The 15,962-nt window shown below is 41.7% G+C and overlaps 1 protein-coding gene across 1 annotated transcript in view; it reads left to right on the plus strand.

Annotated features, from left to right (window-relative positions):
• si:ch211-246m6.5 (von Willebrand factor D and EGF domain-containing protein) overlaps window positions 1-15,962 on the plus strand; it is a 57,851-nt gene that overhangs the window by 7,202 nt on the left and 34,687 nt on the right. The window contains exons 3-13 of the mRNA XM_030772191.1: window positions 3,507-3,691; window positions 5,192-5,420; window positions 6,302-6,367; window positions 6,608-6,840; window positions 8,016-8,105; window positions 8,708-8,849; window positions 9,692-9,909; window positions 10,520-10,593; window positions 11,937-12,213; window positions 14,179-14,381; window positions 14,822-15,792. Coding sequence (XP_030628051.1) covers window positions 3,507-3,691; window positions 5,192-5,420; window positions 6,302-6,367; window positions 6,608-6,840; window positions 8,016-8,105; window positions 8,708-8,849; window positions 9,692-9,909; window positions 10,520-10,593; window positions 11,937-12,213; window positions 14,179-14,381; window positions 14,822-15,792 — 2,688 coding nt within the window. The remainder of the gene's footprint in view (window positions 1-3,506; window positions 3,692-5,191; window positions 5,421-6,301; window positions 6,368-6,607; window positions 6,841-8,015; window positions 8,106-8,707; window positions 8,850-9,691; window positions 9,910-10,519; window positions 10,594-11,936; window positions 12,214-14,178; window positions 14,382-14,821; window positions 15,793-15,962) is intronic.

A 15,962-nucleotide genomic window follows, 5' to 3' on the forward strand; every position in this document is an offset into this window, starting at 1 on the left:
CCCCCTGGCCTCAGTTCGGCACAATCAGACAAGAGCTTTCGGTTACAGGCCTGTTAACGACCCCTAGCACGTAGTCCATGTCTGACCAATCTATTTCCCTGGATCTCTTTCACATAGCTTATTTTAATAATATTTTTTCAAATCAGTGATCTGTACTGAAGGAACCAAATTTCGCATGTTTCCACCGATAGATTTAGCTGAAAGAACATTAAACCCCAACTCTGGTTCTTTTTAATCTGATGTACGAGCATATGGATGTGAGCAATATTGCAGTATCTCTAGGGACTTGTATGCAACCTGTTACAAAGCAATGACATGTCACGCCCGCACAAACCACAGCAGATACTGGCCAAATCGAACACCAGTCAGTGTTGTTTTGTTACTGCTGTATAAAAAAACAATGGTGATTCTGTTGACAGCATTGAGTTGCATCACCAGTGTGAATTATTTATTATAAAAGGCTCTTTGTATTCTCATATAGTGTTAAAGGGAATATTCTGTTTTTTGAATCAAAGGGCAGGATGAGGATGTGATTTCTGTGGAGAGGGGTGAATTTTTATGAGAGAGTACGCTGTCTGCACCTGGAACCTGTACTGGAATTCTTCACAGAGGATTTATTGGCCAAATGCTCCGTCCCCCACCTTCCCGCCCTCCTCTCAGTAAACAGATTAAATGGGCAATTTGAGTAGTTTACCCAGCAGCGTGGTCTTAGTCTTTGTCTTCTCCCTGAAAACACAGGCGTTTGTAAAACCTCTGACCTCGCTGTGATGAATGGTGGGAGGAACAGAAGTGCCTGAGGTGCTTGCTCAGACAAACGCCAAACACTACTCTGCACCCACCCCTCACCAAACTCATCCCACCCCCCTCCACACACACACACGCACACACACACTACCCATCCTACACAAAGCCTTCTACCACAGAGACATATCTCAGCTTTCCACAGTTTTACAGTAAACAACATCTATTTAACTAGATGAAGCAATAGATAACAACTTCTCATGATCTGATCAGAGGCTTGCTTTGAACCTCTAATTACCCCAACAACCTAATGGCCCCTATCTAATTTACAGTATGTTTAGGCTATTTTGTGTCCTTTTTTGTCCTTCCCCCTTTGCTTCCTTTAATATGTCATGCCAAAAGAATAGAGGTGTGTTATGTAGAGCTGTGTTTCAGCATGCCACAACCATTTCTTCATGCCTATAATGCCTATAACATACCCTTGACTGTAGAAGTCCTTTGAAATTAGCAAGTGCATTAATAGCTGATAAAGCGGGCCTTAAAATGCCCTGGGGTTGCCTGTGTGTTGCACTTGCATGGGGAAAGTTGCCTCAAGCTGTAATTGGGATGTAATGATTCTGGAATTAAGCAGTAATGCAAAGCATTATGATCTCTCTGCCAGCTGAGACATGACTTCATCAGGGTTCCTCTCATGTGTGACGACTCGGAACGGCTCAGAGCTTAGATGAATCGGGTCTTAACTAAAGCAGGCAGGATTAGGAACTCAATCTTCAGTGCTTTCCTTTCTCATGCTGGTCAAATATCACAGTCTTTTACCATCATTATGTGTTCATCCGCCATCTCGTATGATCACTATGTGTTTTACCTCAGCTCTCAGCCACAGGTCACAGCCAAAGTAAAGAAAGGCCAACGTAAAGTGTCTTGATGGGGCATTTGGCCAGCACAGCACAAGTGTCTGGAATTCTACTGGAGTGATGTCACACCGATTTTCCATCAGCCTCTTGGCGATGATGGAAGACACTCTCTGTCAGTTATCAGTCTACAGTGTCCTATAAGTTGGATTGAGACCCAGTGACTGAGACAGCCCTGGTTCACATTGTTTTTCATACTCATCAAACAAGTTGCAGATTTATTTCATGTCCTGCTGATTGTTGGCATGGTCCTCCACTTGCACCACCATAGACATGCTTTATCATTTTTGTATACGTGGGTGTTGAATTTTCCCTTCATCCTTGCAGTTTATCTTGAGGAAGGAGTTCCCAAAGTGTGCCAAGAAATTCCACCCCATCCACACCTTTACCATATGAGAGCCAGCAAAGCTCTTCACTATGTTAGTTTTTAGCTATTTAGACATCATGCCCTTTGGTTACTTTTGCAGAATGTACTTGGTGTAATGAAGGCCTTATGCACTGTACACTTACCATAGCATATCTGTGTTCTCAGTTGATGAGAATACCTGTTCACATACTTGACTGATGACTGAGCAGCTGAGCAACAAAACCAGTATAGGTATGTCACAGTAAAGGAACATGTGCTTTTGATAGTCACAGCTGACAGTTGCCGATAATGTCTGTCCTGGAGTATTCCATGCTAAGATCTCTTTAGCCACTGTTCCTCATGGAACTTAGGTTAGGTTTTCTTTGGTGAGGCTGCTACCCCAACAATCATCTTCCACATCACTCAGATCTCTTCCTTTGTCTATAGAGCCTAAAATACTGGGTGACTGAACTATCCCAGCATTTGTATTCATGAAGTTACACATTACTGCATGTTAACTGCTTAATTAACTCAGGAAAGTGGGTGTGGGAGCACCTGCTTTCGGTATACTCAATGAATATATCTCCTTTACTCAAGCGTTTCCTTTGTTTTGCTGCTTACTTCCAGTTTTATTTCAGTTGTGTAGATCAAGTAAAATTACTGAATTGATTTGACTTTGTTTCGGTGACATCTACATTAGTAGTACAGGAGACCTTTGTCATTTTTGGCTTTTCTTTTGTCATTGAGTTATGCAGTGTTTTTACAATGATTAAACTCATTCAGTTTTGTCAAATATATTCACCTTTATGGCACATAAATGATGGCACATCAGAAACCAACCAGACACTGTAAAGAGTTACATTAGCTTCCACATCAGCTCTGCCCATGCTACTTCAGTGCAGAATCTAGATATAGCACATAGCAGAAGCAGCATTCTGTTAGCATCTGTGGGATAGCATGATAGGATTAGCAGGGCACCCTCGGAATAAGGAACTCAGCTACCTGTCATAATTAGCAACGGTGCTCACCTCTGACCTACTTTAGTTCCGGGATACTCCAGAGTGTACGACTTTTGGAGGTGCACTGCCTGTGAAAGAGCAGTCGGATTAAAAAGGGTTGCCTCAAAAGTCATTCGTCTATTTTAGTCTGTCTGTTCTGCTCCAAGGTGTTCACAGGGCCTGTCACGCGTCACCAGCTCCTCTGACCTTTCCTGTGTAAAGTTTAGAGTAGAAAGGGGTCACATCAAGGTGTGCTATTTTTACCTTTCTAAACGTCCTCTGCACTGAAGGTCATACAAACCTCCAGTCAGGTTTATAATGAAGTGTCCAACATTTTCTCATCGCTTAAATGACACACTTTTTTACCCTTTTTATGTTGTTTTTCCTTCCACTGCACTCTCTATCCCAGTTGCCCCCTATCTTTGACAAAAGCTCATAATGTCTCATTATCTGAAGTGATCTAATCCTCAGAATATGTCTTTTGGTTACCCCCTCTTTTTGCCCTGGCAGCTCCTGAGTGTTACCCGGGTGGGTACCGGACCTTGCGGAACCCGTACAGGAGTGTGGACTTTGACTCTACTGAACTCCAGCATACAGCCATTCAGGATCTGATCTGCGATCACTCGCTGGCACCAGGGTGGTACCGATTCACCATTAACAACAAGCCAGCTGAGATGCCCACTAGCTGTGTGGAGGTACGCTCCCTAAGTACAACATTCTCCCCATGTCCATACATCTGACTCGGGTAAGGCAGGGGTGTCTGTAATGTGGGAGGGGTGGGGAGGGGGGAGCTCATGTAGGTTTTGACAAAATTGTGAAGACATTTAAGCACTTTTGTGGGTCCTTTCACCTGGTTTCCAAAGCCTGGATTGGTAGCTGAGAGCTGAGGACTTGGTCCCAGGGGTAGACTATTACATTATCAAAAGAAAATAACACACTTCTTTCACAAAGAGTGTGAAAAAAACTGGTATTCAGATGACATAAGGCTTTTATGACATGGGCCTATGCATGTGTACAACTATATGTGCAATTAAACAAACCCAAGCATATTGAAAAATAAATCTAAAAATTATTTCTAACCCTGTGAGACTGTTATGTAATGAAGCAGGACTACTGTTAATGTACAGTGTAAGGATGCAATACAATGGCTACTATTTTTCAGTTATCTGATTTTCCATTGCTTCTTACCTTGATGGTGTGTATGGGTTTTTTTTTGGGGGGGGGGGGGGGGGGGGGGGGTTGCGAGTTTGTGTCTGCATTCTGTGATGAGGAAGTTCTGCTGTATAGGTTTGATGTTTAAATGGTGGGGGGTTTTTGTAATTTCTTTCCTTTTTTATTTAAATTAAGTCAGTAAAGCACCTTGGTATTTCATCATCTGGGACTGTGGTCTCTGAAGTAATTTCTCATTAATTAGCTGGTGCAGATAATTAGAAAGTAGAGAAATCACATGCTTCTTTATTTGGACCATATGCTCATTGCTTTTTACATTTTTTTTTTCCAAGACTTTTTTTTCTTCTTGATTATTTACTGAGTCTACATAGACTGCCACATTTTGAAATCAAATATACTGTTGTATAAAGTCAAAACAAGTCTAACAATTTCATACTGTATCAATTATGAAGTATTTGAAATGCTAATTAGAAAGCTCATTGTCTCTTTCATACCAACTTGGTCATAAAAAAAACTTTAACAGAAGGTTTCACAAAATATTAACCCTTTTTATAGTGAAAGGCTATAGCTACAATACACAACTAGCAGCTTTAATGATATATTAATTGAGCAGAATGTTTTCACAGCAGTTCTCAATATATATAAATATGCTACGAATGCTTATGTACATTAAAGCTTTGTAATCGACTGTGAAAAAGATTCATCTATTAAACATGGACAAAACTTGTGCCTTCACATTCCTCACATCCTTTTAAATTTTGTTTTGCACTTTGCATTTTGCATTATGTGTAAATATGTTGCAGTAGCATCTTCATGTCTTAACCTTTTATGGCAAAATAATTCAAGACAGAACTTAAAATCACCTAAACCATGGCTTTCACATTAAACATTAGAAGGATGACATACATGCTCATAATGCTTAACTTAACATTAGGACCACACTCTAAAGCATTACTCACACTGTTTTTAAGACACTCCCTTGATTTTGTGTACTGTGGGTATACTTGCTCTGTCTCTGTGTATAGATGAATCGCTGTGGGACTCAGGCTCCGGTTTGGCTGTCTCTGAAGGACTCCTCTCTCCCTCAGCCCGGGGAGGTCCGTCAGCTCTCAGCCTGTGCCACTTGGCAGTTCTTCCACGGAAGCACTAAGGACTGCTGTCTCTTCCGTATCCCCATATCCGTACGCAACTGCGGCGAATTCCTCATCTACTTCCTCCAGCCCACCCAGGGCTGCATGGGCTACTGTGCTAAAGGTAAACCTCCACGCAATTTTTTTTTTTTTTTTCCCTTCACGTTCTATCAGCAACATCATACACGCTCAAAATATCCACACCTTGTATGGAATATGGTCCTTAAAAACAAAAAGAAAGAAAGACTGCAAGTAAAAATGTGGCACAAAGCAAATAAACAAAGAGAGAAAAAAGCTAGATTGGTTCCTTGATTGTCTCATTTGTTTCAGAGAAAATTCACATACAGTCCTCTGGAGAGTAAACTTAGTTTTTTAATGTCACCAGGATAGTATTGTTTCTAAAAATGTGCTACAGTGCATCCTTGTAGACTTTCCACACAAGCCACAGAGGCTTTTAATCTCATTTTTATCGTCTGAATCTGTTTTTGAGCAGTACTGATTGTTCTGGCTATTTTGCCAACATATTGTTCTCCATTTGCAACCTTAATCAAACTCTAGCCTGACAAATGACCATGCACATAAATTATATGCACCGGTTATTCATGATTCAGGAGATGTGTCTTTCATGATTAAAAACCTGCTGAAGCATTTCACATTTCTCATAGTTTTATGATACTCCAACAACTGTTTTGGAAAAAATGTCTTATTTATATCATGGAACTTTGACAAAAAGAGAGGCTGAGACTTCGTTTCATTCCATTTACTGAGCAGAGTACACTTACAGACTTTCAAAGTTCACTCTTTGCTAACAAATCAATCACTAGTTTAATTTTTATTTTAATGCCTTGATCAAATGTGCTGCATACATAAACACCTGGGGAAACTCATCATTGGCTGGAAATATGAATGCACCCTGATTTTACCTTTAATGAAATAAATGTATGCCATTGTGATTGATGTATACCTCAGAAAGTACAAAAGCCACATAAATCTGTTTTGTTTTAGTAATTTCAGAGCACACACCAAAACAATGCCTGCCGGGAGAAGTTGAAGTTGACGGTGTATGCAAAGGTAAGGACTTGTGTCTGTGAACCAGAGAGCTCAGAACTTTTACCTGCTACATTGTATAATGATTAAACAAATAGCATTAGATCATGGACTCTCTTTACAATCAGACAATAACTGATACTTCACTACCAGCTCTTGGACTGACATTACTGCCAGATGGTTTGTGTGGTAATAATCCATGAGAACCAGCTGATTTGTGGATCATTTTACTTGTTGATTGGTATGATAATGTTCTGTGTCTAGCAAATCTGCTCTCCCTGCCCTCCAAGCCTGTGGTGACCCCGGAGCTGATTGGTAGCAGTGTCCATCTTAGGTGCTCCTATCCTGGGGTGACATCCAGCCATCCAGTGGGATATGTGGTGGTCTGGGCCCGCTACTCATCCTCAACAATGAAGGTGGAGATCAGGCGTGACACGACCACACAGCTGTTTTCCCTTGTGGAGATGGACGGGGTTCACTTTAGACTGGGAGAGACGGTAATGCGCACCAGACCTGCTCACTCCGGTCCCCATAGGGGCCGACCCTTTCCGCAGGATTCGCCAGTAATCCCCTTTGACCTCTGTGAATGAGTTCAGTCTGTGCTCAAAAGAGAGACAGAGAGAAAAAAAGGAAAGTTCAGCTGAGTCAGAGAAGAAGCCAGTCAAATTAAGGTCACTGGCAGATCGAGGATGGAAGGAGAATGCTACGTGCTGTCTTACACAAAATCCAAACATTTGTTGGAAGACGTTCTTTTACTCTTTTTGTCTGGTGTTTGCAGCACTGAACTTGCATTGCTATAATTTAGGATGTTTACTAATACTGGCCTTATGCTAACTTTTTTTCAGGTGACGTATGCATAATGACATTTTGACTCAAAGGCAGGCTTGGTCATGTTCTGTGTGACCCATGCTCTAGCAGGTTTTCTGTGAATGTGCTCTGTTTCCAATCTGTGGCATAAGCCTTTCCCCCCCCTTTTTTCATATCCATCTGGTACATTTTTTAGCTGCTCTTTTCCGTTCATTGCGACTGAATTAGGTGAAAGCAATTTTGAGGTAGACAGTGATAGCACAGAAAAACAAATGAAACCTTACACAACAGACATGAAAAGGAAAATTCCATTCCCCTAAAATCAATACGGGCTTTGGCAAAGACACCTTAAGCGAGGGGCTGACTCTTAAAGAATCTCAGACAGTCTCTTCCTTTAACAATTATGTTTTGTGAAGGTGGTAGACTCTGAAGTAGAGTTTGACCTGAGAGGCAGAGGGTGTTTAAGTGTCAGAAAGTCATACACATCTAGTCTTTTGGAGCCTATGCAGATCTAGTGCAGACTATGATGGCTGTGCTGTAAAACATGTGCTGGAACACAGCTGGACTAAGTCAAACATACGGCTATACATTACACTCAACTAAACACAGACGTCCATATGTAAATCCTTCTCTCGCTGTGTACACGTCACACAAACCATCTCTCCTGGTTCATGTCACCCTTTGCGTTTATTAGTGCTTTTTGTTTGCAGTCGGTGTTAACCACATGCGTCTCCCCGTTGGTCTTCTTGTTATGTCCTTGTTTTCTTCTCAGCCTCCCATCACTAAGGAATATGTCAGTGTCCATTTGTTGATACATCTAATGACTCAGATCACTGATTTGTAAAACTCTGATTTTAATTGACAGTTCTCCTGCAGCGTGTCCACGTTCCTGCTGAACTCCTCGTCAACGCAGTCTGCATCCAAAGAGAGCGCTGGATTTTTCACTGGTGTTAAGGTGAATCAAGTCATACCCCATAAATCACTATTTCCCACCTCCTACTCCTAGAGGCTCACAGCACTTCACATGTCAGATCTCTCCCTTCTTCTAACACTGTCGTTTCAACACGTTAGCTAATTACCAAGTCCTTGTTTAGTGGAAACAGGTCTGCTGCAAGGTTGGGAAACATAGATCTAAATATAGATCACAAAATCATATGCCGTAACCAATGGTACCAGTTTAAGTCACTTGTGGCTGTTCATTACACTCTATATCCAGTATAAAAGGTCATTTAAGGAGGTAAGTCCTGCTCACGACAGTCTTATGATGTGTTGTTCCTCAAAACCGTTCCCTGTGGATTCCACACACCTATTTCCACTCACCAGCTAATTATCAAGTCCTTAATCAGCTGAATCAGGTGTGTTAGAGCAGGGAGATACCTGTAAATTGCAGAGCACTGGGCTTCCAGGGCCATGATTTGAAAACCTTTTTATAACACACTATGGCTTTGTCATAGTGTGGCTTTGTGCGTGTAGACTATGAATAATATAAATATTGGCATGTTACCATGTGATGTCTGCATTCCAGTCTATTATTTCATATCTTTGGTCTGTCTGTAGTTTGTTCCAGATGTTCTACACATCAGGGAAGATGGGAAAACGCACTCCTTGACTGTTCTTAGCACAGTACCTCTTTCCTGTCATGGGCTGGAGCAAAGCCGTCAGTGCAAAGTCACCGTGGCACTCAGCATCCAGGACTCAGGTATGGGTCACTGACAGCATGTTCTGGTTGAGGTCAAGCCTGAAGATCACAGTGCACTTCAATGGAGAGAGAGAAAAAAACAAAATGAGGGATGATCAGAGAATTTTGAATATGAGAAGGGAAAAAAAGTATAGGTTTATTTTTTAATACCTGAGGGGTATTAGAATTTATATGGAAATGTTTTATGTTAAGGAATTTAATCTTTTTGTGTCTATAAAACCAGAGAGATGTATATTTTATCATTTCATGTTTGCACAGTGAGAGATTTGAAGTTCTGAGACATTTCAAGGTATATTTTCATTGAACATTAAACATACATGTGTATGAATCTCTTTGTGTGGGGAATGCATTGAACTCAACCTTCACCTTCGTCTTTGAGCATCTTTCTTAATAGATATCAAGCTTAGGCAGGGTAAGGCAATGTCTGCAGTTCAGAATAATGTCTTTTAAATTGCACAGCTTCACTCAAAACAGCAATCAGTGAAGAAGAGTTGTTATGAATGCTTTCTAAGGCACTATGACAACACTTCACATAGAGAAAAAATTCCTTTAAACTTGATGGAATGTTCATATGTACTGAGATTCCACGGTAAAGCACATGGAATTCATAAGATACACCTAAGATATGACATTCTAGGAGTAGCAACACCTTACCTTAAATGGTAATTACACCATATGTGGTATCCTTGATGCAAATTACACGTTACAGCTACATAAGGCCTATATGACAGTATTCACCTGCATTGTAATTAGTTCTGTAATTGTCAGCTGAACACACGGGTCTCTGATAATATGCAGTGTGAGTGAACGTTCCAGTGATGTTTCAGTGTGATCTGTTTCAGACAGCCTGATCCAGGAGACTCCTAACGTGGCCCTATCCTCCTGCCACATGGAGCTGCTGTCTACGCCTTGTCAGGAGGGTGTCTGCGCTCGGGGCTCGGTTCTGCTCACAGCCGTCACGGACTTCACCCGTGACGGCACCCGGGCCAGCTTCCTCAACTTTGAACCCACCAGAACCAGCCCTCGTCTCTGGAGAAATTACACCCCTGCACCCCTGAAGGTCAGAGCTGGAGCTTCACTTGCCTCCAGTTTAAATGTTTTATTTGATGTCACACACCATTATCAATTCATTATACATGGCTTAGTGTTTGTGGGGTACTTCTTTTTTTTTTTTTTGCATGTTTAAAGTCACCGTAAATATTGATATGCATTGTGGCTGGATTATGAAGCATTTTACAAGAAAGCTTTGAGAGGAGCAGTAGAACGAATTCTCTGCATGCTCACTGGACGTTGGAATCGAGGGAAAAACTCTTGTTTCTTCAGGCAGTGTATATTTTTCTTTTTTTCTTTTTTGTCATTATAGCTTGTTGAGAGACAGACAGCTTCTCCTGTAATAAAGCCACTAAGCCTGTGAAAGATTCAGAGTTGAGCAGATAGTTGAAAGAGCACAGAGGGACTCATACCGTCTCTGTTGCTTCTCGGCTCTAAAACACACGTCATGGTGCGCAGCAGTGCTCCATCTGTGTTTAGTGTAAACACCAAAGCCCTCTGTCTGCCGTGTTCTGCCCTGTAATCACGCTCGGCTGCAGTCCGCTGCTTTTTAATCAGAACCCCGTCGCTGCTGCTGCTGCGGTAATGCTAAGCGTTGTTTTCCCTTTTTTTTTTCCCAGGTCACGGTTCAGGATGTTCCGAGTGCCAGCTGCTATGTTCTGACTGATCCACACATCATCACATTCGATGGCCGGTAATGACTCAGCTGCCTCACGCAGAGTGATAGATCCATACTCAAGACCTCACTCAAACACACATTTGGCTCTCTTTTGTCACAAAGTGTATGGTTTATTTTCTTTTTTGTGCCATAGCATAGTAATATTGACGTGATACCATTATGTGAAACATGATGCTACATGACCAAGAAGTACTTGGGTTTTTCATTCTTTGTCTTTCACTTGATGAAAGTCCGTGAATGAGAAAGACACAGACGATCATGTCAACTCAGGCTTCGAACTCAGGCTTTAGTCTTTTTTTCCTGTTGATGCGTTTTTTTCCCCAGTTCCATTTTTTGTTGTTTTTCTCTAGTTCCTTTCATCTGTCTAGCTCACTTCATTTACCCACTTTCTGAACTCCTTGAGAAGGCCTTTCTGATGTCAGAGTTATAAGTGATGTGATTTTCTGTGTTATATCTCTTTTTGGATTGGCTTAAAGGGGGAACATATGGAAAATGTCTTCATTAGTTTGTCTGCCCCTGACAAGCACTGAGACCTTGTGTCCTTAAGGCTTCAGTTCCGGAATGCCAACTGCTTGGAGAAGAAAATGACTATGTTGAATGGAATGGAAATAATTAGCATAGTTTTTCTAACAAGTTTTTTTTTTTTTTTTTGTTTACATCAAAGGCTGCTAGCCTCATCTTCTTTCATATCAGGGTCATGATGTCAGATTTTAATCAGTGTGTTATACAGTAACATAAACTCAAAATGGGAAAAGGGAGCAGTTTCATTTAAAAGGAGTTTGTGTCGTACAGATGGTAATCAGTTTCATTTTTACCTGACATTAAAATTTACCTTTTGCCATCGAGTTCAAGTACTCTTCTGAAGTGTTGCATTTAGCTAACTGCCAATGTCTTCATCTAACAAGGTTACAAAAGTCAGCTTTCAAGAGTTCTCTGGAAGCTAGTGTACTAGAAATAATTTATATTCACTTTTTAATTAGCAGGTAACACCAGCACATCTGTAATGAACATGGTTTATTAGGTCAGACAGATTTTTAAAGTGTTGAAGTTGTACCTTTGGACCTTTACAAATCTATGGACCTTTCAGTTAGTTAATGAAATAAATAACTTTACACATGCTTGTAGTGTTCTGCAATGTATCGTATTCACGATGCTAGAAAAATCTGAGAAATCAGAGCAGAGATTATCACCTTGAGATTAACTTTTGAAGAAGGGATTTTCCCATGGTAGCAAACTATTCAAAATGCCGTATGGAATTTGTGAAAATATGTCAATAGCTTTCAAAGTTAAGCAGTAATGTTTTGCTTATAATTGATACTTACACCTTTTACTTTTTTATCTTTATTTGACATGCTCAGGCGTTATGACAACCATCAGACAGGGACGTTTGTGCTCTACGAGAGTGTAAGTCGAGAGTTTACTGTACACACGCGGCAGTGGGACTGTGGTAGCCGGCACTACGCAGTTGCCTGTACGTGTGGTGTGGCTGCTCGCGAGGGGAATGAGGTGGTCACCTTTGACATGTGCAACGGCCAGGTGCAAGAGACCCGCCCAAACTTATCAGTCCAAACTTTGGGACCAGCACCATCCAATAGGGTCAAGATCCATGAAACACATCATGGGAAGAAAGTCACGGTATGTCATTATGTACTGTTATTCCATCAATAGATTGTAACCACAGATTTCTCTCCATTTGAAAATGTGCACAACAGCTTTAAAACACCATAAACAGCTTTAGAACTCCATAGAATCATATGTGGGCCATTTAGAATAGGACAGGTAGAGTGACATACAGTACGAAAATATCACCAGCAAAAATTTGTCTTCAGGGATTGCATCGTCTTCAAGGATTGCATGCATTTTGTTAATGACAAATATACGATCAGTGGCCAGCATGTTAGGCACAACCATATAGCACAGGATTAGGCCTCATTTTGCCTTCAGAACATCCAGACATCTTCAGGGCATGGATTCCACAAGGCATGAGAAACATTCTGAGTTGATCAATGCATGACATGGTGACATCTCACAGTATCTGCAGATTACAAGATTACAGAATACAGAATACTGTTTCTCAGTTGGTGTCAAGAGACCAAACATGTACCTGGGAAACATTCCACACACCCTAACACCATTGACACCAGCCTGTACCAAGACCTGGTTCTGCCATCAGCATTACACAAAAGAACCCAGGATTATTTTGTCCAAGCAAATAATTTTCCACCATACTGTTGTCCAGGGCTGTCAGTCATGTGCCCACTGGACCCTTCTTTTGTAATTTTTAGCTGACAGTGGAACCTGATGTGGTTGCTATAGCTCACCTGAGAAGGGGACCAATGAATTTTGCTCTCTGAGTTGCTGCTCTTCACATCACTGTTTTACTGCTCTGATATTTGCCTGATTGTGGCCCAGCCTGCATGAGTCTTGCCATTCTCCTTTGACCTCTGTCAGCAAGCTTTCTGTTCACCACTGCCACCGGCTGGATATTTTTTTGATCATCACACAACTTTGAGTCGTCCCTATGCATTGTCATGCGTGAAGAGTTCAATTAGGCAGCAGTTTCTTAGATACCAGACATAATGAGACTGGCACTGACAACACTGCCTCACAGAAAGATGCACAGATCACATGCTTTTGGTCTATTCTAAAGTTCAAATGAACAGTAACCCACATACCTGTATGTCTGCTGTGTACGGGAAATCATAGTCATATGACTCACTGTCATAGGCATGGTGGTGTAACTAATTAACTGGCCACTGAAAGTGTAAATAAAATAACTTTCTATGTTTATTTTTTCTCATTACAGGGGCATTTATAATCATTATATTCTTATCCAGAGCAGCCTACATTTATTCTGTGTGTAAGAGGTCAGCTTACCTTGCTGAGGTATAAATCGACAGTGAACCACATGTGCTTTGAATCCACATCCCTCTGGTTACCAGGCCTCCTCCTTTACAATTAAACCATTACTGTCCCAGTGCAGCACTTGTAGATGTGTTATGCATGATTAAAACAAGGGTCCTCTCATTAAGCATTAAAAAAGCTTAGGTCTCAAGGTACATTTACATTCACTTAGTGAGCGATATCTGTTTTTATTAGTAATACTATTGCTGACTCCCTACTGTAAACCTCATACAGTTCAGACTGAAGACAGAGATTTTCATTTTCTTTGTTGGAGCCTCTGAAAGGAAAAATAGTGCTCTTCTGTTTTTTTTTTTGGTTTTTTTTCTGCTTTCCAAGGTCATGTTTTATGCTTCTGTGCTGACAGCTCAGGAGAATGTTATCTAATTATCACACATCACTCATGTCAGAGATTTATCACGACTAAATTGCTGAAAACTTAATTTCCTCAGAATGTTATGAGTGACCCCCTATGCAGATTAGGTGAAGCTCTCACCATTAGAAGCTGAGAAATTGCAATAAATCGCTGAAATTCCATAACAGAAACAAAGGTAGACAAACAAACCACAGTGAGACGGTCTAATAGGCAGTCGGGAAGTATGTGTGTGTGTGTGTTGGGAGGGGTCTGATTGATTACTCATTTGATTACTTGATTGACTGATTGTTTGAAGTTGATTTAACGTAATTGGAAATGTGCAGATTCTGTTTCCCTCAGGAGCGTTTGTGAGAGTTGATGTCAGTGATTGGGGCATGAGCCTGTCTGTGAGGGCACCCAGCCGGGACTTCAACAGCACACGTGGCCTGTGTGGGGCCTTTGACCGAAATACTCACAATGACCTCCATGGTCGGGATGGCACCACTCTCCACAGAAACGACCATGAACGCTTTATTGAGGAGTGGAGGTAATGGTTTTTTCATACCAGGCAACTCCCAATTTACTATTTGCATCATTAATGGCTTCAGACCCTATAAAACATTTCTTAATGAGTTGCCACATCCACTGAGATGTCACCTCAAGAAGAAGAACACAAAGGTAACTAAAGTAATTGAGTTGTGAATTGTAAACCTTTGCCATAGGATCTTTAGTTGTTGTTTTTAAGGAAATGCAAGAGAAGCTTAGAATGCAACAGCAGCTGTTGAGTTTGCCCTCTAATCTGTCATGAATCCGATTAGTGTAACCTTGAGTTACTATTTTATGTGCCATAAAGAATAAAGAAGTAGAAGACTTCGTGGCTAACCTTTATAAAATCCAAAATCCTCTGTCAGTTCAGTGTCTCAGGGCTTAACACAAAGGCTAATATGATGGCTCATTTTGTATTTCTCTTGTATTTCTCGGTGTCAGAATTGCACCGGGAGGAAGCTTGTTTGACAGCATGCCGCCTGCCGTGGATGAGGAGATAAAAAGGGATTTCTGTCGATGTCAGCGAGGCTACAGTCTGTCTGTCCATGTTTTGGGTGCCACAGATGCTATGTTTAACAACCCTCCCTTTTCTCGCTGTCTGTCTCGAGATGACGTGGATTATACTTCCTTTTTCCCTTTCAAAGACACCACTGCTGAGTTCACACACCTCCAAGGGTTTAGACATAACCTCCAAAAACGAGAAACTTCAGCGCATCTGTCAAAGTCTGCCAAGAGTCCCAACACAGACAGAAAGCTATCATTGCTCTCTCAAAACTCAACCTTGGGAGTTGAAAAACTAAGGTTCCTCACTTTAGATGAGACAGATTCATTATATAACCAGACAGAGTCCAGCTCTAAAACTGGAGGGGCTATACAAGAGTTCGAAAGCAGACGTAAGAGGCAGAGTCTACCTGACTTCCAGCCAGTAATAACCTTCCAGAGTTTGACCCAAACTGACCTTGAGAGCTTTGCCTACTTCTTCCCTGAAGATCACCTTTCTGCGAGCCGCCCACCGGTGCTTCCTGTGTGGCCCACCCCTAGTGGCCTCACTTCCTCCAAAGCTCTCGAAGTGTGCCAGCTGGCTCTTGCCAACTCCACAGTGGGCACATTTTGCCGGGGACTGCTGGGTCGCCGCCTGGACGAGGCCGTGGATCTCTGCGTTTTGGACCTACAGCTAAAGGACGACCTGTCCTGGGAGAACGCACTTTTGCCCTTTCTGGAGAACGAGTGTGAGAGGAAACTCCTGGAGAACCGTACCAGGCGTTCCCTGGAAGGCGGCTCCACCGGAAGACCAGGGGATGTGGTGATGGCTCTACGCTGCCCAAACTTCTGTAATGGCAATGGACAGTGCATGGAGTGGGGCTGTCAGTGCTACCCAGGGTACAGCTTCTACGACTGCAGTTTGACCATCAGTAAGTATTTTAACCGGAGCTCAACCATTGGGCAAAAGCACTTTTCCTTAGATTTCAAACTATAAGGTAAAATTAGGGAAGTTCCAGACGGAAAAAGGTTAGATGTCTTCCAACGATCCTCTGAGAGCTTCACATTTCTGCTTTGCTCAGCAAAAATTCCTAAATCTAGA

This window comes from Chanos chanos, chromosome 4, assembly GCF_902362185.1.
Source record: "Chanos chanos chromosome 4, fChaCha1.1, whole genome shotgun sequence".
In the NCBI taxonomy this organism is placed as follows: domain Eukaryota; kingdom Metazoa; phylum Chordata; class Actinopteri; order Gonorynchiformes; family Chanidae; genus Chanos; species Chanos chanos.